Raw genomic sequence first — 24,178 nt, 5'->3', positions numbered from 1 at the left:
CATTGTTTGATTATTCTGTATTTTTATTTCTATATTGCACTACTACTACGGACTGACGCTAAACTGCATTTCGTTGTACCCATACTTGTATTTGTGCAATGACATTAAAGTTGAATTGAATTGAATGGAATTGAAGTGATTTTCATTGTATAAGTACTAGAAACAAACAACTGCAGTTACTGGCTAATGCACAAAGTGCTAGAGTAACTCAGCAGGTCAGGCAGCATCTCTGAGAATATGGATAAGTGACGTTTCGGGTCAGACTCCCAGACCGGAACTGAGCATGGAATCCCAGTGAGTTGACCACCCTGGCCTGCTGGCAGCAGGGAGAGAGGTGAGGATCAGCAGAGTCGATGGTCGCATCCTGCATGTGACCAGAGTGCAGGTGAGGGTCGGTGGCGACAAGTGGCTAATAACGCTGTGTGGGCTGGCGATGGCAGCAGTGAGTCTCACCTGGAAGGGGCTGATGAGGCGGTGTGAGCCAGGTGTGCCACCAGCAGCCATCGGTAGGTCTGTCCGCTCTAACCAAAATCCGTTCTAGAGGTCTGTTAAAACGAGGGTTTACTGTACAGTAACTCTTTTTTCCTTGTTGTATATATGTATTAAATCAGTGTGTCTGCTCTCCCCATTCAACCATATGAATACAGAAATAACCAGCTTGGAAAATTACCTTGTCATCAACATCGGCGATGTTTTAATTCAATTCCTTTCTCTACCTCGGTGCTGAAGCACATTACTCGGGTCTCAGACAACCATCTACTGAGAAAGAGAGAAAGAGAGAGAGAGAGAGCAGTGTCAGGTCCATTCCCCTCCGATTATGCTGGGGCAGTACACACAAATCGCCACGTTTCTGACGCCATCTTGTATTCTTCAAGTTCAAAGATGTTAAAACCTATTAACCACTTGGATTGCAGTGGCTTCACCTCACCCTCCATGACGAAGGGCAGTGGTGGTAGCCTTGCATAAAACACCCATATATCCTAAATGAACACGGTAGAAGGTCCCAGCGAGTCGCGCTATATCCCGACAGCAGGCCTGGCACGTCCACCGTGGAACCGGGAGAGGAAAACCGCTGAGCTCGGCCCCTGCTCACCCCGAAGACTAGGAACTGGAGAGCAGAGGAGGTGGAGGGAGTTTGCGTCAGCTAAACAAAGGCCGGTAAGAAGAACTGGGGGGGGGGGGCAGGTCTTTCCTTCCGCACCCTCAAAGTCAGCTGCAGGAGGCGCCCCCGGGGCAAAGGTTGAAGATGGTCGGGCAAGGAGGGACGATGGTCGTGAGATGACGGCGGGACTTTATGGCCAGCTGCAGTTGGGGCAGTGAAATGGCTCCAAAACCTGGGGACTTGCATATAGACTCAGTGTGCTATTTCTATGCATTATGTACTTAACTGGGTATTGTACTTGTGTATGGCAATGATCTTACAGATCTATATGACAGAAAAGAATCTCACTGTTCCTTGGTACACGTGATAATAAGGAACCATTGTCCATTGAAATTACTATTGTGATGTGGGAAATGGAGTGGTCTTAAAACACACAGCAAGCTCACATTGTGATAATAACACGGTCTTCAGTTTTACTGATGTTGAAGAAAGCCAATCATTAACCCCAGGGCTTCAAAGAACTTTACTCATCTAATATGGTGCTATTGGAAATGTCCAATTCGGTTATGGACCAAATGCGAGCAAATGGGACGAGTAGAAACATAGAAACATAGAAAATAGGTGCAGGAGTAGGCCATTCGGCCCTTCGAGCCTGCACCGCTATTCAATATGATCATGGCAGATCATCCAACTCAGTATCCTGTACCTGTAGAGATGGGGCATCGTGGTTGGCATGACGAGTTGGGCCGAAGAGCCCGTTTCTGTGCTGTACGGCTATGACTCTAGATCACTAATGCAGCATCTGTCTAATTGTCTGTAGTCTCCAACTGACCGCTGAGCCACATCTGACAAGAAAGGAACTCCTTCCTCCTCGCCAGTATAAAGTTCAAAGTCACCTTTTTCACTGATTATCTCCAGGCTAACTTTGGGAGTTCAGATTGTACAGTTGCATTTTCTGGATTACAACCACACTTAAAAAAAAGTTTATCATTGGCTCCGCATTTGTGGAAGGTACAATATTTCACTTTCTGTTTAAGGATACCAAGTGGCAAATATTTGACAAGCGAACACCTTATTTATTTTTTTAAATACACAAAGTGCTGGAGTAATTCAGCAGGTCAGGCAGCATCTCTGGTGAATGTGGATAGTTGATGTTTCAGGTCGGGACCCTTCTTAAGACTGATCTTAACTTTATATAATCTCTTACATTTATATTTTAGTTGGAAAAATGTCCAGAATTTACAGAAGCACAAATCAGAAAAAAACAAAAACCACACTAACATAAATGATACTGGGGATGTTATATAAATCATTCAGATCAGCAAATTTAGAACTAACAGATATACTCAAATAGACCACTGATGTAATCTTAAAAGCTAATTGAACATCCTTATCTGTATCCACTCAAGAAAATGCTTCTTCCAAAGTCTCTAACTCAGTTTAAAAATTCCTCCTTATTTATTAAAAAAATATTAGGAAGTGTTTCTATCGAAAAGAAAGTTTCACTGTAGTTTTAAAGAAAAGTCTACCTCCTCGGAGTGTAGGCCTCGTTAGGAGCAAGGCTAAATTTGAATGCCAGCCCAGTATTCTGCTCCGTGGCCGGGTCGGATTGTCTCCCCGAAACGGGATCTCTGATGTGCAACCCGTCACCGAATTCGACTCTCCGCAATAACAACACATCGTTCACAGTGCGCAATTATAAATCAAACGTGGATAAGTGGACGCATTTGATTAAAAGACGCCGGGCGGAAATGCCTAGGCCGCAGCCTCCGGCAAGAGTCATTGGGACATCCCCATCAGTCACGACCAACCCCAGCCAAATCTCCAGACGAAGTTAATGTCTTATTATTCCTGCCGCAACTTTAAAGATCTACTTTTTTTTTTAAAGAAAAAGAAACATGTAAGTGATACCTTGTTGATGTTTTCAGTCTGAAGTCCTGCCTCACAAACCATCCTGAAGTGTCTGCTGTAGGAACTCCACAGCACCACATACTGGATGAAATATTTCTGGCCCTCAGAACTGTTAAACTGCCTTTTTGGCCCAAATTTCTCCTGCATCCTCGTGTTTTTAGAATATAAAATCATTTCAATCAACTGTTTTAAATGAAATATTTCCAACAAGAGGAAGGAAAGGTTTAACGGGGTATGAAATAACTGAAAGTGATGGAGCAACTCAGCATGTCAAGCAGCATCTCTGGAGAACATTGACAGGTGATGTATTGGTTTGAGACCCTTCTTCAGACTTAGAGGGATATAGATAGGAAAGATTTAGAGGGAATGGAGAAACAAAAAAAACTTCTAATGCTGGTTTATACCAAAGATAGACACAAAGTGCTGAAATAACTGAAGTTGTGGACGCAGCCCAGACCATCACACAAACCAACCTACAATACAATACAATACCTTTTATTGTCATTTGAACCTCACATGAGGTTCAAACGAAATTTGGTTTCTGCAGCCATACAAAAAAAGAACCAAGACACACACCAACACAATTCAATTCACAAAAACATCCATCACAGTGAGTCCTCCTCACTGTGAGGGAAGGCAAAACTTAAACATATCTCTCCCCTGCACTCCAATAGAACCTCCTTTCTATTGACTCCATTTATACCTCATGCTGCCTCGGCAAGGCTAGCAGCATAATCAAGGACGTCGCATCCTGGCCACTCTATCTTCTCCCCTTTCCCATGATCACGCAAAAGGTATAGGTATGAAAACACACACCTCCATATTCAGGAACAGTTTCTTCCCAGTTTTTAGGCAACTGAATCATCCTACCAGAACCAGAGAGCAGTGCTAAACTACCATCTACCTCTTTGGTGACCCTTGAACTATCCTTGATTGGACTTTGCAGACTTTAACTTGCACTAAACGTTATACCCTATACACTGTAAATGGCTCGATTGTAATCGTGTATTGCCTTTCTGCTGACTGGATAGCACGCAACAAAAGCTTTTCACTGTACCTCGGTCCACGTGACAATAAACAAAACTGATAACTCAGCGGGTCAGGCAGCATCTCTGGAGAAAAGGTTGTCACCTGTTCTTTTTGACCCACTGAGTTTCCCAGCACTTTGTGTCTATCTAAGATTGAGAGGGACAGAGGTCAAAAGCGGACATGTAGGACTAGCATAGATGGGGCATCTTGGTCGGTATGAGCAAGTCGGGCAGAAGGGCTTATTTCTGTGCTGTACTCTAGGACTCTAAGACCAGCCTACATTTGTATATTTCTCTCTGTTATTGCTAACATCTTGGTGATCATCAAAAATTACAGCAGGAACTTGATCTGCTGGGTATGTGGGCTGAGGAATGGTTAATGGGGAAAAAAGACGCAAAGTGCAGAGGAATTCAGTAGGTCAAGTAGCATCTCTGGAGATTATGGATAGGTGATGTTTCGGGTCTAGACCCTTCTTCAGACAGACTGTAGTAGTGGAGAGAGTATTGATATTAGTTTATTATTGTCACATACAACTTCCTCATCGATATCCACCTATAACTTGCGAGGCCTTGTCCTACCCCCTCCCAACTTGCTAGATTTTGTCCCACCCCAACCTCTCTTCAAATTTTCTCCCCTCATCACCAACCCCCCTACTTCAATCAGCCTGAGGAAGGATCCCAACCCAAAAGATCACCCCTCCATGTTCTCCAAAGATGTTGCCTGACCCGCTAAGTTCCTCCATCGCTTTGTCTTTTTTTGTAAAACAACATCCGTAGTTCTTTGTTTCACTAATTGTTAATGAATTGGCAGCTGTAAATTGTCCCTCATTTGTAGGTGATCAATATTTTCTGGTGATGTTGTTGGAAATATGGGTAGGAATAACATAGGATTAGTGCAAATAGGTGGTTGATGGTCATTCTGGACCCAGTATGCCGAAGAGCCTGTTTCCATATGGTGCAGGAAGCATATCTTTCATTGTAGGTGAATCCCATTCCCCCGCCCTCGGGCTCCTCCTCCTCCCCTTTTTCATTCCTTCTCCCCCCCCCCCCCACCCCCTATCAGTCTGAAGAAGGGTTTCGGCCCGAAACGTCACCTGTTTCCTTCGCTCCATAGATGCTGCTGCACCCGCTGAGTTTCTCCAGCATTTTTGTGTACCTAGCATATCTTTCATTCATTTGTTCTATATCTCACTACATCATTGTCTATATCTCTCGTTTACCTTTCCCATGACTTTCAGTCTGAACAAGGATCTCAACCTGAAACGTCATCCATTCCTTCTCTCCAAAGATGCTGTCTGTCCTGCTGAGTTACTCCAGCATTTTGTGTCTATCTGTTTCCATATGGTATCTCAATATGACTCTATAACTCCTTGACATTTCTGGCTACAGGCTGGCAGAAGTTTTAAATGTAAGAGGACATAAGATAATATGGAATAAGGTGGCTCTATTATAACCTAAAGACCGTCCCAAATGATCTTTAATACTGCCAAAATCTTGAACTCTACACCGAAGACCCTGGGATGAATATTGCAGGCAGCAATTTCATGAACTAAAGGCACAGAATGCTAGAAAAACTCAACTAGCACAGAGTATCTGTGGACAGAGAAAGAGTGTTATTATTTTAGGTGAACTACCATGCACCAGAAATATTTCCAGTAGCTTTTTTTAAAATTAATGTTTCCAACATCTGCAGTATTCTCTTCAGTAAAGGTAGGAACAATTTAATGAAGTCCACGCAATCCATCTGTTATTTGCCCCTAGTGTGTTGGGAGTGGATGCAAAAGTAGGTTAATTGGCATCTTTAATGTTTTCTACCCTCTACTACAATCAGTCTGAAGAAGGGTCCCAACCTGAAATGTCACCTATCCATTTTTCCAGAGATGCTGCCTGACCCCTGAGTTCCTCCAACATTTTGCATCTATGCATCTAAAGTTAAGCTTCATTAGATAATATTTTCCAGCTGATTGGCATCACATGGACCTCTGAGTTCATCAACTCTTCAATGAGAAAATCGAATGAGCCTAACTGTATGGGTAGCTTAAACAGTGAACAGTTTTCACTCAGTACGGATTAGTATACGCTTTTACTATTTCCAGTGATTAAATATTAATGCTGTCTTCTCTATAACCCATATCTTTAACCAATAAGTGATGTCCATAATGGTAACTACTGACGAGTGACATTGAACAGTAACATCTGTATAATACTTCTGGAACAAGACAAGACACAAACAGAGATCAAAGGCGATGAGTGAAAGTGAGAAGCACAGCTGATCGTACATTTATTTAGCTGGCTAGATTTTAGTTTTGAAGCATCCACTTTTTGACTGCCACCAAATTCGGAGATTCACAGAGTCATACATGGATAATTTAGTTTAGTTTAAAGATACAGCGTGGCCCACCGATTCCAAGCCGACCATCGATAACCTGTACGCACTATCACTCCTACACACCAGGGGCAATTTTTCAGAGGCCAATTAACCTATAAACCCTCGCATCTTTGGGATGTGGGAGGAAACCGGAGCACCCGGAAGAAACCCACGCGGTCATAGGGAGAACGTGGAATCTCCACACACAGACAGCACTCGAAGTCAGAATTGAAACGGGGAGCAGCGAGGTGATGGCTCTACTGGTACCTAAAATTGGAGAGTTCAGTGTTCATACAATTGGTTTGTAAGGTGCTCAAGTGGAAAATGCGGTGCTGTTCCTCCATTCTGCGTGTGGCTTCACTCTGGCAATGGAGTTTCATGCATTTACCAATTTGGACCCTTACTGACAAGTAGGAAAATGTTTGAAGTTTTGAAATATCCCCAAGGTACCCCGTAAGAATGAAGGTTACGCTGTCAAAAGAACACCGAATCATTGGATCCAGCCTTCTGCTCAAATTTGGGATGGGGTCATTTTCTACAGATCAGCGTGTGGAATGAAACAAGATCTCTCATGGACGTTTCAGTGAAGCAAGCTAGGTGAGAAACTGGTTTGTGGTTACAGATCTGCCCGGAGACCTAATTGTTTGCAAGGCTACACCAAGGCTCGATGTTACTGGAAACAAGCATCAAATGTACCCTGCCTGAAATTCAACCCCGAGGATCATTGTTGCATGTAAAGGCGTTTATTCTGCAGTTCTTTTTCATATCAAATGGAAAATCCCAAATATGGAGAGTCCCACAAATTAAATAAATGACTGTGTTGTTTTATCATTTTTGCAGCAGTGAAGGACTTTTGCATCGACCCCAGTCATCATGTTCTACAGTTTTGTCCATGCTGGTGAACAAGATATCTGAGTATCCATTCCCTCTCCAGGCTGCAGACTTAACTAAGAATCCTTGGAGTCTAGGTGTGAGAGCGAGGTTGTGTGGAAATGTGCAGGATATAGCCTGGAATGGATGTTCAGGCACAAGGAACTGCAGATGCAGGTTTACAAAGAAAGTTTGCCTATGGTTCAATGGTTCTTTATTGTCATGTTGTGTACCCAAGTACAGCGGCAGAGACCGGGTTCGATCCTGACCTCGGATGCTGTCTACGTGTGGAGTTTCCACTTTATCCCGGTGGTTGCATGGGTTTCCTCCGGGTATTCCAGTTTGTTCCCCCATCCCAAAGATGTGTGGGTTAATTGGACTCTGACTTGGGTACTCCAGTGGCATCATTCGTAGAGGTCCTGCCTCACAAAGCCAAAGATCTGGGTTAACTCCTGACCCATTGCCGCTGTCTATTTGTGGAGTTTTCACGTTCCTCTTGTGACCGCATGGGTTTCCTCTGGGTGCTCTGGTGTCCTCCCATATCCCAAAGACGAACAAGTTAATTGTCCCTAATGTATAGGGAGTGAATGAATATATGGTTAGATAGAACTAGTGTAAACGGATAGTCGGCATGGTGGGCCGAAGGGCCTATTTCCATGCTGTACCTCTGAAATAAGAATTCCAACCTGAAACGTCACCTATCCATATTCTCTGGAGATGCTGTCTGACCTGCTGAGTTACTCCAACACTTTGTGTTTTGCTCAATATTCCAGCATCTTCAGTTTCTTGTGTTTGACCTCCAGACAAATACGCAACAGCCAGAAATTAAAGACAAATTATACATAAATTACATATATATTTTGCAAGAGTAAAAAAGAATGAAAGAATAAGCAAACAAACAAAATGTTTGTGCAAAACACAATTAGAAAAAACAAGCCCTTGGTGGTCTGAGGTGGTCTGTAGTGTTCCATTGTCGAGGTGGGATTAGGGCTGTGTAAATTGCTATAGCACAGGATCTGGCACTTCGACCCACAATGTTCGTGCTGAACATAGTGTCAAGTTAAACTAATCTCCTTTGCCTGCACATGATCCATATCCCTCCATTCCCAGCATATCCATGTGCCTATCTAAAAGCCTCTCAAACACCACGGTCGTATCTGCGGACATGAGGAACTGCAGATGCTGGAATCTCCAGAGATGGTGCCTGACCCACTGAGTTACTCCAGTACTTTGTGTTCTACTGTCATATCAGCCTCCACCACCACCCCCGGAAGTGTGTTCCAGGCACCCACCACCCTCGGTGTAAAACAACCTGCCCTTTTAAACTTTCACCTAACAGAATATGGTAATTTCCTGTTCAGAAAAATAACTGAACACAGAACAAATTAAGCAGAAAGAGTGCAAAGAGGATTTACAAGGACATTTCCATTCCTTGAGGGCCTGAACTACAGAGAGAGTTTGAGCAGGCTAGGACTTTATTTCTTGGTGCGCTGGAGGCTCAGGGATGATTTAATAGAGGTATATAGAATAAATAGGCCAACAGATAGGGTGAAAACAGAATCTTTACTGAGTAGAGGAATTGAGAGCCACAGAAAACAGGTTTAAGGTGAGAGGGGAAAGATTTCATAGGAACCTGAGGGGATGGTGTGTATATGAAACGAGCTGGCAGAGGAGGTTGTTGAGACAGCTGTTAGAACATTTTGAAGACATTTAAGGGCCTGTTCCACTTGGGCGTCATTTACGCAACATCATTTACGTGTCACGATGCGTGGTGGCGTAGGCAGTGACGCGCGGTCCCGCGCGGCACCCCAGGATTTTGGGATTCACAAAATCTTCGCGCGCCACCTGCGTGACGCGCAAATGACACCCAAGTGGGACAGGCCCTTTAAACAGGCACATGGATAGGAAAGATTCAGAGGGGACAAACGCTGGCAGGCGGGACTAGCTTCTTGTTCGTCAAGGACGGATTAGGCCGAAGGGCCTATTTCCATGCTGTATGACTGACTCTACAAATCCGTTTCTTTTACATAAATAATATATGTGTAAAATATATGTGGAAAATGTGTGATTTGCCTTATGAGCTGATAGAACTTAAGGAAAAAAACTAAAGTAAATTGGCCGTGTGGACAAGAAATCGCAATACTGCCCTTGAACCCAAGGATAATGAGGAAAATAATAGCAGATACTGTTAAAGTGGCTACACTTCATGAGTGTTTAATTGCCTGTAAGTGCTTTGGGACTTTCTGAGACCATGAAAGGAACTATACAAATGCAAATGGTTTATGTTATGGGTTGAGTGGATCATTTAGATCTCTTAATTAATCTAAACACTGTATAAGTGTCAGAAAGTGGAAAGCAACCTCAAGAATAAAGGGTGACTTGAAGGTTGGACAAGCTTGCATTGTTGGACAGACTTGGATTGTTTTTGCTGGAACGTCAGGGGCTGAGGGGAGTCTTGATAGATGTATAAACAACTATGAGAGGCGTAGAAGGTGTACACAGTCAGAATCTTTTACCCAGGGTTGAAATGTCAAAGACTAGAGGGCATAGCTTTAAGGTGAGAGGGGCAAAGTTTAAAGGAGATGTGAGAGGTAGATGTTTTTACGACGAGAGCAATGGGTGCCTGGAACGTGCTGCCAGGGGTGGTGGTGGAGACAGATAAAATAGTGGCGTTTAGGAGGCTTTTGATTAGGCAGGGAATGGAGGGATATGGATCAGGTGGAAGTTTATCTTGGTACCATGTTTGGCATTGACACTGTTTCTGTGATATTTTCTATGAAAGTTTCCATTCAGCCCCAAAGGTAACAATTCAGTTACGTATCATTTGATCATAATATAGGAAAACAAAATATCAAGGAAAGTCAGCAAAATCCCCACGTTCATTTGGTAGCTGACCTTATCTTTCTGACTCAGCAATTCATCAGATGCCGATGACTTGTTACCAGGAGATTGCAAGTTATTGATTTCACAAAATATGAAAAATATCTCGCAATTTTACCATTCACTCGACCTATACCAATTACCTGCAGGGGTATTTTCACATCCTAATGGGCCGCAAAGAATCATACAACAAATATCCACGGTGCTTTGGGCCACATAATTAATGACCTGTCCCACCCCGGTCATTCCTTCTCTCCGCTCCAGTCCGGCAGAAGGTATAGAAGGTATAGAATCTTGAATGAACGCACCGCCACACTCAGGAACAGCTTCTTCCCCTCTGATATCAGGCTTCCATAAGCTAGGGCACTGTCAGATTCACCTTTACCTCATTACGGACATTGGACTTTGTCTCTGGAACTGATGCATTACAATGCTGAAAACTATATTTTGCACACTGTATTTACTCCTTTACGCTATTTATTGTACTTGAGTTCGACTTGATTGTATAAATGTATAGTATTACATGTTCCAATTGGATAGCATGCAAAACAAAGCTTTTCACTGTACTTTGGACAAGAAAAAACAAAAACTAACCTAAACGTAAGGAAAATTAAAAATCACTTGTGCACTTAGACATCACACGAATAAAGGTTGAATGAAGGGAAAATGTTGGACAGAACACCAGGGAGATCTATTCCACTCTTCTTTAAAATAATGTCACAGGATATTTTAGGTGCCATGGTGATGCAGCTGGCAGAGCTGCTACCTCATAGCGCCAGAGCTATGAGGTTCAATGCTGACTTTGGTTGCTGTTGGCATGGAGTTTGCACGCTCTCTCTGTGACTGCTTAGGTTTTTTCTGGGTGCCTCAGTTTCCTCTCGCATCCCAGAAAAATTTCCATTAAATATTCTCTAATCCTAATCCAGAATTGCATGAAACTCTTTGGCTGTGGCCTAATCAAGGTTTTATACAAGTTTAATGTTATTCGGCATACCGATAAATACTCCCTTGAACTTCTACTGCATGTTGACTTGTTGCATCAGGGCCTGATTCGGCATCTCAAAAGCCCAGGAATGAAGGAGATTACAGAGAGTGGTGGACACTGCCCAGCCCATCAAAGGTACTGACAGGAATTTGCAGAAGGCGCTGCCTCAAAAAGGCAGCCAATATCATCAAAGACCCACACCAGCCTGGCCACACTCTTATTTCACTCCTACCATCGGGAAGAAGGTACAGGATTCTGATAACCATAACCACCGCAATCTAGAATAGTTTCTTCCCAACCACCATCAGGCTCTTGAACTATACCCAACGCAAACATCAACTATGAAATCCATAGGACTGTCTTCGGTTGCACTAAGGACTGTTTTATGTTGTGCAAGTATTGTGCTTATTAATTTATTGAATTTTGTTTATTATATATTATCTATGTCTTTTGTTTTTATAATCTGTAATGTTACTGCAAGTAAGAATTTAATTGATGTTGATGCATGTGACAGTTAAACATAAGATAGACACAAAGTGGTGGTGTCCTTTTCCCCCAGAGATGTTACTTGACCTGCTGAATTACTCCAGCACTTTGTGTTTATCTTTGGTGTAAACCAGCATCTGCAGTTCTTTGTTCCTACTAACAAACACTTTTGACTCTATTTACTCAATGATCTGACTTCAAATCCCTCCACATCTGCTGCAGAATTTAAATTCAGTTAATTCAGTTCATCAAAGACCCACACCATCCTGGCCACACACTCATCTCCCTGCTACCTTCAGGTAGAAGGTACAGGAGCCTGAAGACTGCAACGACCAGGTTCAGGAATAGCTACTTCCCCACAGCCATCAGGCTATTAAACCTGGCTTGGACAAAACTCTGAACATTAATAACCCACTATCTGTTATTTGCCACTTCATCAGTTTATTTATTCATGTGTGTATATATTTATTTAATGGTATATGGACACACTGATCTGTTTTGTAGTCAATGCCTACTATGTTCTGTTGTGCTGAAGCAAAGAAAGAATTTCATTGTCCTATCAGGGACACATGACAATAAACTCACTTGAACTTGAACTTGACTTTATATATCCGGAATTTGGAACAACAGTTCACAGGGCAATGAATCGGTGGAATTCATTGCCACAGACGGCTGTGGAGGCCGAGTCTTTGGGTGTGTTTAGTGGAGATTGATAGGTAGTTGAATAGTAAGGGTGTCAAAGGTTATAGGGAGAAGGCAGAAGAATGGGGTTGAGAGGGAAAGAGGGATCAACCATGATTGAATAACGGAGTAGACCCGATGGGCTGATTGGCCAAATTCTGCTCCCATGACTTATGAACTTGACAATTTGTGGAGAGTGCTGTGGGTGTCTCCATTGTCTACTGCAAAGGCACGATGAGTTATAGGAATTGGTTCAAGGAGGTGTCTCACCATTAAACGTGATGAGTTGATTGGCAATAAAAGCCGGTCTTAGGCACAGTGGCGCAGCGGTAGAGCTTGCTACCTTATAGTGCCAGAGACCTGGGTTCGATCCTGACTACCGGTGCTGACTGTAATTTGCACGTTCTCCGTGTGACCACGTCCATTTTCTATGGGTGCTCTTGTTTCCTCCCACATTCCAAAAATGTGCAGGTTTCTAGTTCCTGCTGATGGCTTCCTGCAATTGGCTTCTATAAGTTGTCCCTAGTGTGTAGGATAGAACTAGTGTGAACAGGTGATCGATGGTCGGCATGGACTTGGTGGGCCGAAGGGCCAGTTTCCACACTGTATTATGAAACTAACTTAAACTAAACTAATCTCATGGACATTGTGGGCCGAAGGGTCTGTTTCTGTGCTATACTTTTCTATGTCCTAAATTCCAAACTCTGCTTAATCCCGCAGGAATCTGAATAATTTTAGTGGAACAGATGATGCACAAAGACATTTGGATACAAGGCAAGCTTTTTTTTATTAATCTTCCAAAGGCAATCTTCCTTTACAGAGCAAGCTATAGCTCAAATAGTGGGCTCCATCTGAATCTCTGACCACTTCTACGATCTCGTCATTACAACAGAAAAATGTTGCTCATGCCTGCAGTCACGAAAACAGGAGCTTTGCATTTAATATACCCTTGCAATCAAACACTGGAAGAGATGCCATCCTGGGAGAATCTATGATAGAACTAGGTCAACAAATTCTGTAAAACAAAACAGCAGGTTAAGCTTTTCAATTCATTAAAACATTCTTAATGCATGCAATTCAATAGCAAAATTAAAGATATATCATGAAAATAATCTATGTTATATGAAGTGGGTGACACATAGGCGCAGCTGGTAGAGCTGCTGCCTCACAGTGCCAGAGACCCGGGTTCGATCCTGACCTCAGTTGCTGTCTGTGTGGAGTTTGCACATTCTCCCTGTGGCCATGTAGGTTTCCTCTGGGAGCTCTGATTTCCTCCTACATCCCAATGATGTGTGTGGTTGTAGGTTAATAGGCTCTGTAAACTTGCCCCTAGTGTGTAGGAATAACATAGAACTAGTGTGAATGGGTGATCAATGTCTGCCGTGAACTTGGTGGGCTGAAGGGCCTGTTTCCATGCTGTATCTCGAAACTAAACTTGACTTTTTTTAAACGTTCAATGGGGAGAAATAGCACAAATGCACCAGTGCTTCAAGGTTCCCTCCTGACCTCAGCTACTGTCTGTGTGGAGTTTGCACATTCTCCTTGTGACCGTGTGGATTTCCTCTGGGTGCTCCGGTATCCTCCAACATCCCAAAGACGTGGTAGATGGGAGGTCAGGGCTGTTCTCTCGTTGCTGAGAGGATGGTTCAGTTATCTGATAACAACTGGGAAGAAACTACCCCTGAATCTGGAGGTGTGTGTTTTCACATTTCTGTACCTCTTGCCTGATGCGAGAGGGGAGAAGAGGGAGTGAACGGGGTGAGACTGGTCCTTGATTATGCTGGTGGTCTTGCCAAGGTAGCGTGAAGTGTAGATGAAGTCAATGGAAGGGGGGTTGGTTTGCGTGATGGTCTTTGCCACGCCCAAAATTCTCTGCAATTTTCAAGTATTATATAAGATAAGGAGTTCTGCAAAGATTGATCAACATACCTTCAGCACCAAGTTTCCCATCACTATCTTTATCACCTCCAGCCATGAATATTTTGGTTTCATTATCACTGAGGACTCTGGCCCCAGCTGAGAATCTTTGCAGGAAAAATCTGCAGGAAAAAACATTGCTTTATCAACTGAGGATAACTCGTAGAAGTTGTCCCAACCCGAAACATCATCTGTCCATTTCCCTCCGCATTTGCTGCCTGATCCGCTGAGTTCCTCCAGCACTGTGTTTTGCCCAAGGTTCCAGCATCTGCAGTTCCTTGTGTCTTCAGCGAAACTTTTTACTTTAGTTTTGTTTATTATTGTCATGTTGTCACGTGTAGCGAGGTACAGTGAAAAACTTTTTTGTTGAGTGCTACCCAGTCAGCGGACAGACTATACATGATCTCGAAGCGTCTGAAGAAGGGTCTCGACCCGAAACGTCACCCATTCCTTCTCTCCAGAGACGCTGCCTGTCCCACTGTGTTACTCCAGCTTTTTGTGTCTATACATGATTACAATTGAGCCGTCCACAGTGTACAGATATAGAGTAAAGGGAATGATGTTTAGTGCAAGATAGAAGGGCCTGTCCCACTATACGAGTTTACCCAAGAGCTCTCCCGAGTTTAAAAAAAAATCAAGCTCGTGGTAAGTACGTAGAATGTACGTAGCAGGTACGTCGGAGCTCGGGATGTCTCTTAGCGGCTTGTAACGCTAACGGTAGGTACTTGGGAAACGCAAGTTTTTTCAACATGTTGAAAAATGTTCACGAGAGCCCTGAGTACCTACGAGCGGCTATTACCGTAATTCTCCGAGTTCGAATCAGGGGAAACTCGGGAGAACTCTTGAATTACTTCGTACAGTGGGACAGGCCCTAAAGTCCGATTAAAGATTGTCTGATGGTCTCCAAGGGTAGGTCAGGACTGCTCTCTGGCTGGTGATCACATGGTTTCGTTACCTGATAACGATGTTTCACTAATATAACCTCCATCCCCACCCTTCCCCCCCAATCACCTGAAAAATGTGTCTAACCCAATCCAAAGACAATCAGTACATTAGAAAATACTTTCAGGTATCAATAAGATCAGTGCTTATTGATAAATTAATTTGTTAAAAATATATTTTCCTCCACCCCTGGTACTAAAATGATATTTGAGAGGACTTTGTACTTGTTTTTAATTAATTTTGATTTTCCTTTATTGTAGAACTATGTATAAAAATCTAGTGTAATTTAGAATCCAGAATAAAGATCAGAAATATTATTCATCCAATTTTAAATAACATCCTTTCCTTACCCCTCTCTTTCCTGTGCCCCATCCAACCCTGGTGAACCACATTTCTCCCACTATCCCCCCCTCCCCCTTCCCCCCTCGCCACCCCTTCATCCCCTTCTATTTATATCCCCCTCCTCTGCTTTTACACTTCATTCTTCTTCTCTCCCTATCTGTAACCTGTTTGTTTCATTTTCATCGCTAGGGCTTGTCCACCCATCTGCCAATCAAATTCCCTTCAGCTGTATCCACCTATCACAGTATAGTCCCTGGTGGACTCTTGGTACAAGGTATTTAAGGAAACAAGGGGCTGGAATAACTCAACAGGTCAGGCCGCATGTCTGGAGAACATGGAGATAGGTGACGCAGTAACGTAGCGATAGAACCGCTGCCTCACGGTGCAAGAGACCTGGGTTCGATCCTGACTACGGGTACTATCTGTGTGGAGTTTGTACCTTCTCCTTGTGATCATGTTGGTTACCTCTGGGTGCTCCAGTCTCCTTCCACATTTCAGAGACGTCTGGGATTTGTAGGTTAATTGGCTTCTGTAAATTGTCCCTGCGAAGGTGGGATAACATGGAACTAGTGTGCGGGTGATCAGTGGTTAGCATGGACTTGGTGGGCCGAAGGGCCAGTTTCCACACGGTATCTCTCTAAACTCTAAACTCTCTAAAAAGTGCTGTTTCGGGTCGGGACCCTTCTTCCGGTGTCTGACGTTACTCCAGCACTTTGTGAACTTTTGTGTTCCTTGTTTCTCCACCTATCACTTGCCAGGCTTTGTCCCATTCCCACCTCTCTTCCATCTTTCTCCCCACTACTAAAATCAATTGGAAGAAGGGTCCCGGCCTGAAACGTCACCTGACCCATTGTTTTGCTAAGAGTGACTAGTTTAGATTAGTTTAGTTTAGAGATACAGTGTGGAAACAGGCCCTTCGGCCCACCGAGTCTGTGTCGACCAGCAATTACCCGTATACTAGTTATATCTTACACACCTGTGACAATGCACAGAAGTCAATTAACCTACAAACCTACACGTCTTTGGAATGTGGGAGGAAACCAGAACACTGCAGAAAACCCACAGCATCACAGGGAGGACGTACAAATTCTGTACAGACAACACCCGTAGTCAGAATCGAACACAGGTCTCCGGCGCTGTAAGGCAGCAACTCTACCTCTGCGCCACTGTGCTGCCCTAGCTATTATTTGGTGTTCTCAGTGGAATCCTGCTGCCACTTCCAAACACTAGTCATACTGAGTAATGGTGAAGCTTAAGGTATAGGAAAGGGAGTTAAGGTGTTTAAGAAGTCAAACTAGATTCTTGCCTTCATCAGCTAAGGAACGGAGTGCTGGAGCAGGAAGGTCATGTTGGAACTGAATAAAACATCAGCAAGGACACTTGGTGTCAGATTAAGTTTTCGTTCGAATAACGGAGATTGAGGGGCGATTTAATTGACGAAGTTATGAGTAAATATAACAGAACCGCATGGTGGCGCAGCAGTAGAGTTGCTGCCTTACAGTGCCAGAGACCCGGTTCAATACTGACTACGGTTGCTGCCTGTGTGGCATTTGTACGTTCTCCCCATGACCTACATGGGTTTTCTCCAGGTGCTCCAGTTTCCTCCCACATTCCAAAGATGTACAGGTTTGTAGGTTAATTGGCTTGATATAATAGTTGTAAATTGGCCCTAGTGTGTACAGGATAGTGTTAACGTGCGGGGATTGCTGGTTGGCGCGGAATCAGTGGGCCGAAGGGCCTGTTTCCACGTTGTATCCCTAAACTAAACTAAACTAAACAGTACAGCACAGGAACAGGCCCTTCGGGCCTATAATCTGTGCCGAACATGATGCCTAGTTTAACCAATCTTCTCTGCCTGCACATGTTCCATAATCCCTCCATTCCCTACATATCCCTGTAACTATAAAACCTTTTAAACACCACTACCATATCTGCCTCCACCACCAATGCTGGCAGCATGTTCCAGGCACCCGCCACTCTCTAGGTAAAAAAAACTTGCTCTGTACATTTACTTTAAATTTTGCCCCTCTTATCTTAAAGCTGTGGCCCCTAGTCTTTGACATTTGCACCCTGGGAAAAAGAAAAGTTCTGACTGTTGATCCTATCTATGCCCCTCATAAGTCTCAACCTCAAACGTTCTAGAGAAAACAATCTAAATTTATCCAATCTCTCTTTGTACCCTCTAATTCAGGCAGCATTATGGTAAACTTCTTTGCACCTTAAGTAGCCAAGAAAGATAAACAGGGGTATAGAGTTCTGCAGTCATACACACGGAAACAGCTCTTCAGCCCAATTTGCCCAAGCCAACCAAGATGACCCATCTACATTAGTCCCACTTGCTTGCGTTTGGCCCATATCCCTCCAAACCTTTCCTATCTATGTGCTTTTCCAAATGTCTTAAAAATGTTGTTATACTACCCATGTCAACTACCTCCTCTGGCAGCTTGTTCCAATACCTGCCAATACCTCCTGTGTGAATCAGGGACATCAATTTAAATAAATTGTTTACGAATTGGAGGGGAATTGAGGTAAAAATGATCTGAAATGTTGTCAGTGCAGCTATAGACCATCACGAGATTTCAAAGTTCCTAGTGAGCATTTGAAGAATCGTGATCTGCAGGGCAGAGACCTAAACGCTTGGATGTGGAGAAACTAAGGTTGTATTTTCTCTGTCGCAGACACAACAGGTTTAGAAATTTCCATGTGTAGATGAATTGCTTACTCAAAGAAAAGTGAGTTGGTGGAAATTGTCACCACAACCACAAGTCGAGCAGCACAGTGGTGCAGCGGCAGAGACCCGGGTTTGGTCCTGACTACGGTTGCTGTCTGTACGAAGTTTGTGCGTTCTCGTGATCACGTGGGTTTTCTCTGGGTGCTTAGGTTTACTACCACACTCCAAAGACGTACAGGTTTGTAGGTTAAATGGCTTCTGTAAATTGTCTCTAGTATGTAGGATAGTACTAGCATACGGACGGGATGATCATTGGTCAGTGCAGACTCGGTGGGCCAAAGGGCCAATTTCCATGCTATATCACTAAAGTTTGAAGTCTAAATTATACCTGAAATGTGGCCACACTTGGAGGATTGGGTTCAGTTTTGGGTTCACCTTGCTGTAGAAAATGTGCCATTAAAGTTGGAAAGAATGCAGAGAAGATGTACGAGGATGTTGCCAGGACTCAAGGGACTGGATTATGGGTTGGACAGGCTAGGACTTTCTTCCTTGGAGCGCAGGAAGCTGAGGGGTGATCTTATAGAGATGTATAAAATCATAAGGGGCATAGAATGGGTAAATACACAAAATCTACATCCCAGGGCAATGGAATCAAGAACAAGAGGGCATACTTTAAAGAAAGTATAGGATCCTGAGCAGCAACTTTATCACACAGAAACTTATGAATGTATAGAACGACTTGCCAGGGGAAGTGGTTGAGGCAGGCACCATACCAACATTTGAAAGTTGTTTTGACAGGTACATAGATGGGGAAAGGTTTGGAGGTTTATGGACAATGAGACTAGCTTAGATGGGGCATCTTGGTTAACATGGGCGAGTTGGGCCGAAGGGTCTGTTTCCATCCTGTATGACTCCATATGACTCTATGAATGCCAGAATATATTTAGGAAAAGGTAGGTAAGTACACGAGAGAGGAAGGTTGTGTGGGTAGGGTAGTTAGAGGCTGGCTTGAGACCAGGTGGGTTGAGTGCCTGTCACTATACTGCATGCTTTCATCAATACAGAGAAGAGTCAGTCACTTGGAACATGGGTTATGTCTGATCATCCTACTAGGGCATTCAGGTCTACGCTAAGCTAAATGGTATCAGGAAAAGTGTCCGTGATTACAGAGTACTTCAAATGTTGTTTACAGGCCATGTATGTGCAAAACGAATTAAATGAAAGGACCAGTCAGAACTGCAGATGCTGGTTTACCAAGGAAAGAGACAAATGCTGGAGTAACCCAACGGGTCAGGCAGCAAAACTGGAGACCACCTATCACTTGCCAAGCATTGTCCTGGCCCTAGATGAACACAAAATGCTGGAGTAACTCAGCGGGTCAGGACGCATTTCTGGAGATAAGGAATAGGCGATGTTTTGGGTCGGGACCTTTCTTCAAACTGTCCTGCCCCTCCTCTCTTCCACCCCCCCCCCCCCCCAGACTGCCACTATCATCAGTTTGAAGAAAGGTCTCGACCTATCCATGTTCTCCAGGAATATTGCCCAGGCCAAATGAAGGAGCAACACTGTCCATTAGAAAATAGAACAGAGCAGCACAAGAACAGGCCCTTCAAGAACAGTCCACAATATCTGTGCCAAACACGATGCTAAGACCCGTCTCTTATCTGCCTGCACACATTCCATATCCCTCCCTTTCCTGCATATCCATTGCCTATTCAACGGTCTCTGAAATGCCATTAAGTGTGTGGGAAGTTACAGACTGAGGAGAGAAGAGATTGAAAGGTGGAGTAAGGTACTGACAGGTTCTCAGTCCTCCATCTCTCCTTTTGTGTACCCGCACGCAGACTGTGGACATGGGTGACCATAATGGATCGGACACAAAGTAGATCGTGCTCTCACTTTCAAAATTATTCTCTGGTAGTAAAAAATATAGAAGGGAAGAAAACCCATACAGAATGAGCGGCAGGTCCTCTCTGAAACTGTGCTGTGATATCACTTGTTCAAAGTTTTTAAAGTACAATAATGGATTAAATGATTAACCCCACATAGTACAACAAACAAGGAAACCAACAGGAAAGAATATACATTTCTATAGCACGTTGCTATGTCCTTGGGGCATTCTAAATCACTTTGTATCTAATTTAGCACATTTAAATGCTGTGGTAATAAGCAGTTATTTTTGGGTGGCACAGTATCACCTCTAGTGGACCATTTGCCCCACAGCGCCAGTGCTGTCTATGTGGAGTTTGCACATTCTCCCTGTGACGGCATTCCCCCTTTCCCTCCCTCATCCCAAAGACATGTGGATTTGCAGGTTAATTGGCTGCTGTAAATTTCTCCCTGGAATTGGTGGGAATGTGTGGAGAGGAAAAAATATGAGATTTATGGAGGATTGGTGCAAGTGGCCGATTGATGGTCGGCACGGACTCGATGGGCCGAAAGGCCTGCTTCTGCGCTGTACCATGCAAGTTTCCATCAATAACCCATCTTGTTTCTTGACGCAAAGTGCTTAAGTAACTTGGGACCCTTCTTCGAACGTCCCGACCTGAAACGTTCATGTTCTCTGGAAATGCTGCCTGACCCGCTGAGTTACTCCACCACATTGTGTCCTTTATAAACTTGCATCTGCAGTTCCTTATGTCTACAGCTGATTTTTGATGCTGGTTGAAGCAGGTTATTGGTCATAATGATAAACAGCCTTGGTTTTTGAATTATTCTGGCTTCCTAATATTATAGTTATTCATATGTTTTTAATTATTATATTTTAACTATGTGCATCATGTTTATGGGTCTGTAATGCAGCTAAAAATAAGTATTTAATTGTTCTGTTGTCAGTATATTTTACAATTAAACACTCTTCACTCTTACCACTTGATCATTTTTGCTCTTCTCCAATATAATGGCAATGGGTCTTTTACGTACATCTGAATAGAAAAAAGGAATTTATTTTAAGGCCTTGGGACACTCATTACTGAAATTTAATGTCCACCTCTATATCATGGTGCAGGGACTAAAACTATCACCTTCAGATGCTAGGAGGCTGAGTGGTAACCTACCAAATAATGGCTCCATAGAACAGTACAGCACAGGAACAGGTCCTTCGGCCCTTAATATCCATGCCGCACATAATGCCAAGTTAAACTAATTGCCTGGGCGTGATCCACTGCCCTCCATTCCCTGCATATCCATGTGTCTATCTAACAGCCTCTTAAAAACCACGATCGTATCTGCCTCCACCACCACCCCCAGCAAAGCGTTCCAGGCACCCACCACCCTCTGTATAAAAAACACCCACCACCCTCTGTATAATTTAACACCTACCATCGGGAAGAATGTGCAGGAGTCTGAAAACCGTGACCACCAGGTTCAGAACCAGCTTCTTCCCAACAACCAACACCACAAACACCAATTAACATTCGAACGACCAACTGTCTTGGTTGCACAAGGGACTTTGGGCTTTTAATTTGTTTTACACTATATCTGATTATTTAAATTAATTGAGCTTTTTTTGTTTATTATATTATCTATTAAGCACTGTGTTTGCGAACACATTGGGCAAAGGGTATAGTGTGAAAACGCACACCTCCAGAATCAAGGACAGTTATTATCTACCTCATTGGAGACCCTTTGGTCAGACTTTACTGGACTTTATCTTGCACTAAATGTTAATCACGTTATTCCCTTTATCGTGTATCTGCACACTGATTGTAATCACGCATAGTCTTTCGCTGACTGGTTAGCACGCAACAAAAGCTTTTCCCTGTACCTCGGTACATGTTATAATAAACTAAACTCAACTAAACCTGTTGTGCTGCTGCTGCGAGCACGAATTCCATTGCTCTGTTTCGGTACATATGACAATTAAACACTCTTGACTTGTCTATTTGATTTTGATTTTAGTGTCAGGCTACTAGAGAGGGTGGTGCCTTACTTTAACTCTTCTTCTTCGATGAAACCACTGTTATCATCGTCAATTGCCTGGAACACTTTTCTGATTTCTTCCGCAGTTTTTTTGGACAGGCCACAGGTCCGGAAGAATCTCTTGCAGTTGAAGGACTCGTTGGCTGCGAAACAAGACAGGCGGTGAGTGTCAATGCCGCGAGCAGCCTCCGGGCAGAAACGTTTAGGTGAGACAGGCAGGGTACGTTACCTTGACATTCCTTCAATGCGCTACTGATGTCAGCGACAGAGAGAACGTCGGTGATTTCCATTCTGAGTCTGTGGGTCAGCAAAACAAAGCAGGTGGTGCAGGTTGTCAGAGCTCACTCACTTCCCTCTTGTCCCCCCTCGAGGCCCTCTCCCTACATACCTCTCACTCACACTCTCACTCCTCCCTTTATCCTCTCTCTCACACACCCTTACTCTCTCCCATTCCTTTATGCTCTCTATCTGTGTCACTCTTCCCCACTTCCCCACACACCCTCTCTCCCTCTCTCCCTCTCTCCCTCTCACCCTCTCACCCTCTCTCCCTCCCTCCCTCCCTCATGCACTCCCTCTCTCACCCTCACTCCCTCTTTCACACACTCTCACCCTCTCTCTGTCTTGCTCTCTTTTTTCACTCTCACTCTCCTATATCTCTCCCTCGCACACACTCTCCCTCTCTTTCCCTCTCTCCCCCTCCCTCTCACACTCTCTCTCACCCGCTTACCCTCTCTTTCCCTCACACTCACACCTTCTCTCACCCTCCCTCCCGTCCTCCCTCATTCTCTCTCTCTCACTCTCGCTCTCTATCTCATACACACACACATTCACCATCACACTCTCAACCCTAGGTCTTATTCCCGCACCTCCTCCCGTCTCTCACCCCCTACTCATTCTCATACTCGCCCCGTCCCACTCTCTCGCCCACAGTGTCACTCCGTCTCCCTGGCTCACTCGCTCTCCCACACACCAGCATCAACCCCGAGCGCCTAGACTCCAGGTACCGATAAAGCCACTAGAATATAACACGACTGTAATGACCAGCCGACATCTCTAATGCAAACAATCTTCTAGACGGCCGCTCATATCTTGCGCGTTGGACTCAGAAAAAAACTATTCTATTTGCGACATAAAGTAAATAAATATTTATCCACGGTGCCTCATCAAAAAATGTTGCAAAGGCAACAAATAAGATCGATCGACCCACTCCAGGCTGAAGAAAGGTCCCGTCCAGACTCGAAACGTCACCCATCCGTGTTCTCCAGAGATGCTGCCCGACCCGCTGAGTTACTCCAGCACTTTGTGTCTATTTCGGGGATAAACCAGCATCTGCAGTTCGTTGTTTTCTACACTCTGGGTGGTGCTGGCTCTTCAGAAGAGACCTCAACGCTTTCTCTTCATGTGAGGGGTTTCCGTGTTAATTGAACCCCAGATCGCAACATCTGATGTCCTCTCACGTTTGTCTTACCCCTCTCTAAATGTCCCGTCCACTGTGCCCCTCGCGTCAAGTATCGGGCTAATACTCCATCTCTCACACGCACACACAAACGCACACACAGTCTCATTATCAGAAGACAAATCAGGCAGAAACTCAAGTCCTCAAACCTCCTTCCTTTACGAATGGACTTTGCATGGAGTTTGAATTCATCAGCCGCCCTCTGGTTACTCACCTTCACTGTACCTTTGGCTTGACTAACACTAGACCGGAGCGATGTGCCTTCTGTGCCTCAGTGCCTCTGTCAGACCTGGTTTATATGCAACCCATTAAGGTGACTCTTTACTGTACTTGGATTGCATAGCTAGGATCAAATACACCAGTTCCACCTGCTATTGAATTTCTTACCCAGCTAATAATCGCAGGCTATTTATATCCCCCTACACCTGATATAGGATATAGCCCCTTACAAAGACAATCCCCTCCTGAGTGAATTACCTCATTGGTGGGGGACACTGAAAAGATCTTTGGTGGGTGGATTTAAAGATGCATGTTTTACAATATAGGTTTAGGTTTATTATTGTCAGTGAGAAGCGTTGTTTTTGCATGCAATCCAAGCAGATCAGATATTACCATACA

At 44.0% G+C, this 24,178-nt stretch overlaps 2 protein-coding genes across 4 annotated transcripts in view; both read right to left on the bottom strand.

Moving 5' to 3' along the window:
• ccz1 (CCZ1 homolog, vacuolar protein trafficking and biogenesis associated) overlaps positions 1-3,091 on the bottom strand; it is a 34,819-nt gene extending 31,728 nt beyond the window's left edge. The window contains exons 1-2 of one of the 3 annotated variants that reach the window (XM_033040568.1): positions 3,014-3,091; positions 671-759 (exon numbers count right to left, since the gene is read on the bottom strand). In XM_033040568.1, coding sequence (XP_032896459.1) covers positions 671-684 — 14 coding nt within the window. In that variant the 5' untranslated portion in view covers positions 685-759; positions 3,014-3,091. Of the gene's footprint in view, positions 1-670; positions 760-2,631; positions 2,903-3,013 lie in introns of those variants that run through there. The other 2 variants (XM_033040569.1, XM_033040570.1) reach the window with 2 other exon arrangements.
• Positions 3,092-13,079: 9,988 nt separating this feature from the next.
• On the bottom strand, positions 13,080-23,933 carry LOC116985681 (parvalbumin, thymic-like). Its single transcript, XM_033040563.1, has 5 exons — positions 23,775-23,933; positions 22,334-22,401; positions 22,115-22,247; positions 14,241-14,350; positions 13,080-13,326 (listed from the first exon to the last, which is right to left on the bottom strand). Exons 2-5 carry the CDS (start codon positions 22,392-22,394, stop codon positions 13,301-13,303), a joined length of 330 nt encoding a protein of 109 aa, XP_032896454.1. The 5' UTR covers positions 22,395-22,401; positions 23,775-23,933; the 3' UTR covers positions 13,080-13,300.
• Positions 23,934-24,178: the final 245 nt, after the last annotated feature.

The sequence above is a fragment of the Amblyraja radiata genome, chromosome 22 (genome assembly GCF_010909765.2).
Source record: "Amblyraja radiata isolate CabotCenter1 chromosome 22, sAmbRad1.1.pri, whole genome shotgun sequence".
Taxonomy (NCBI): Eukaryota; Metazoa; Chordata; class Chondrichthyes; order Rajiformes; family Rajidae; genus Amblyraja; species Amblyraja radiata.
Note: the sequence above shows the minus strand (reverse complement) of the source record. Positions and strands in the feature narration are given on the sequence as shown.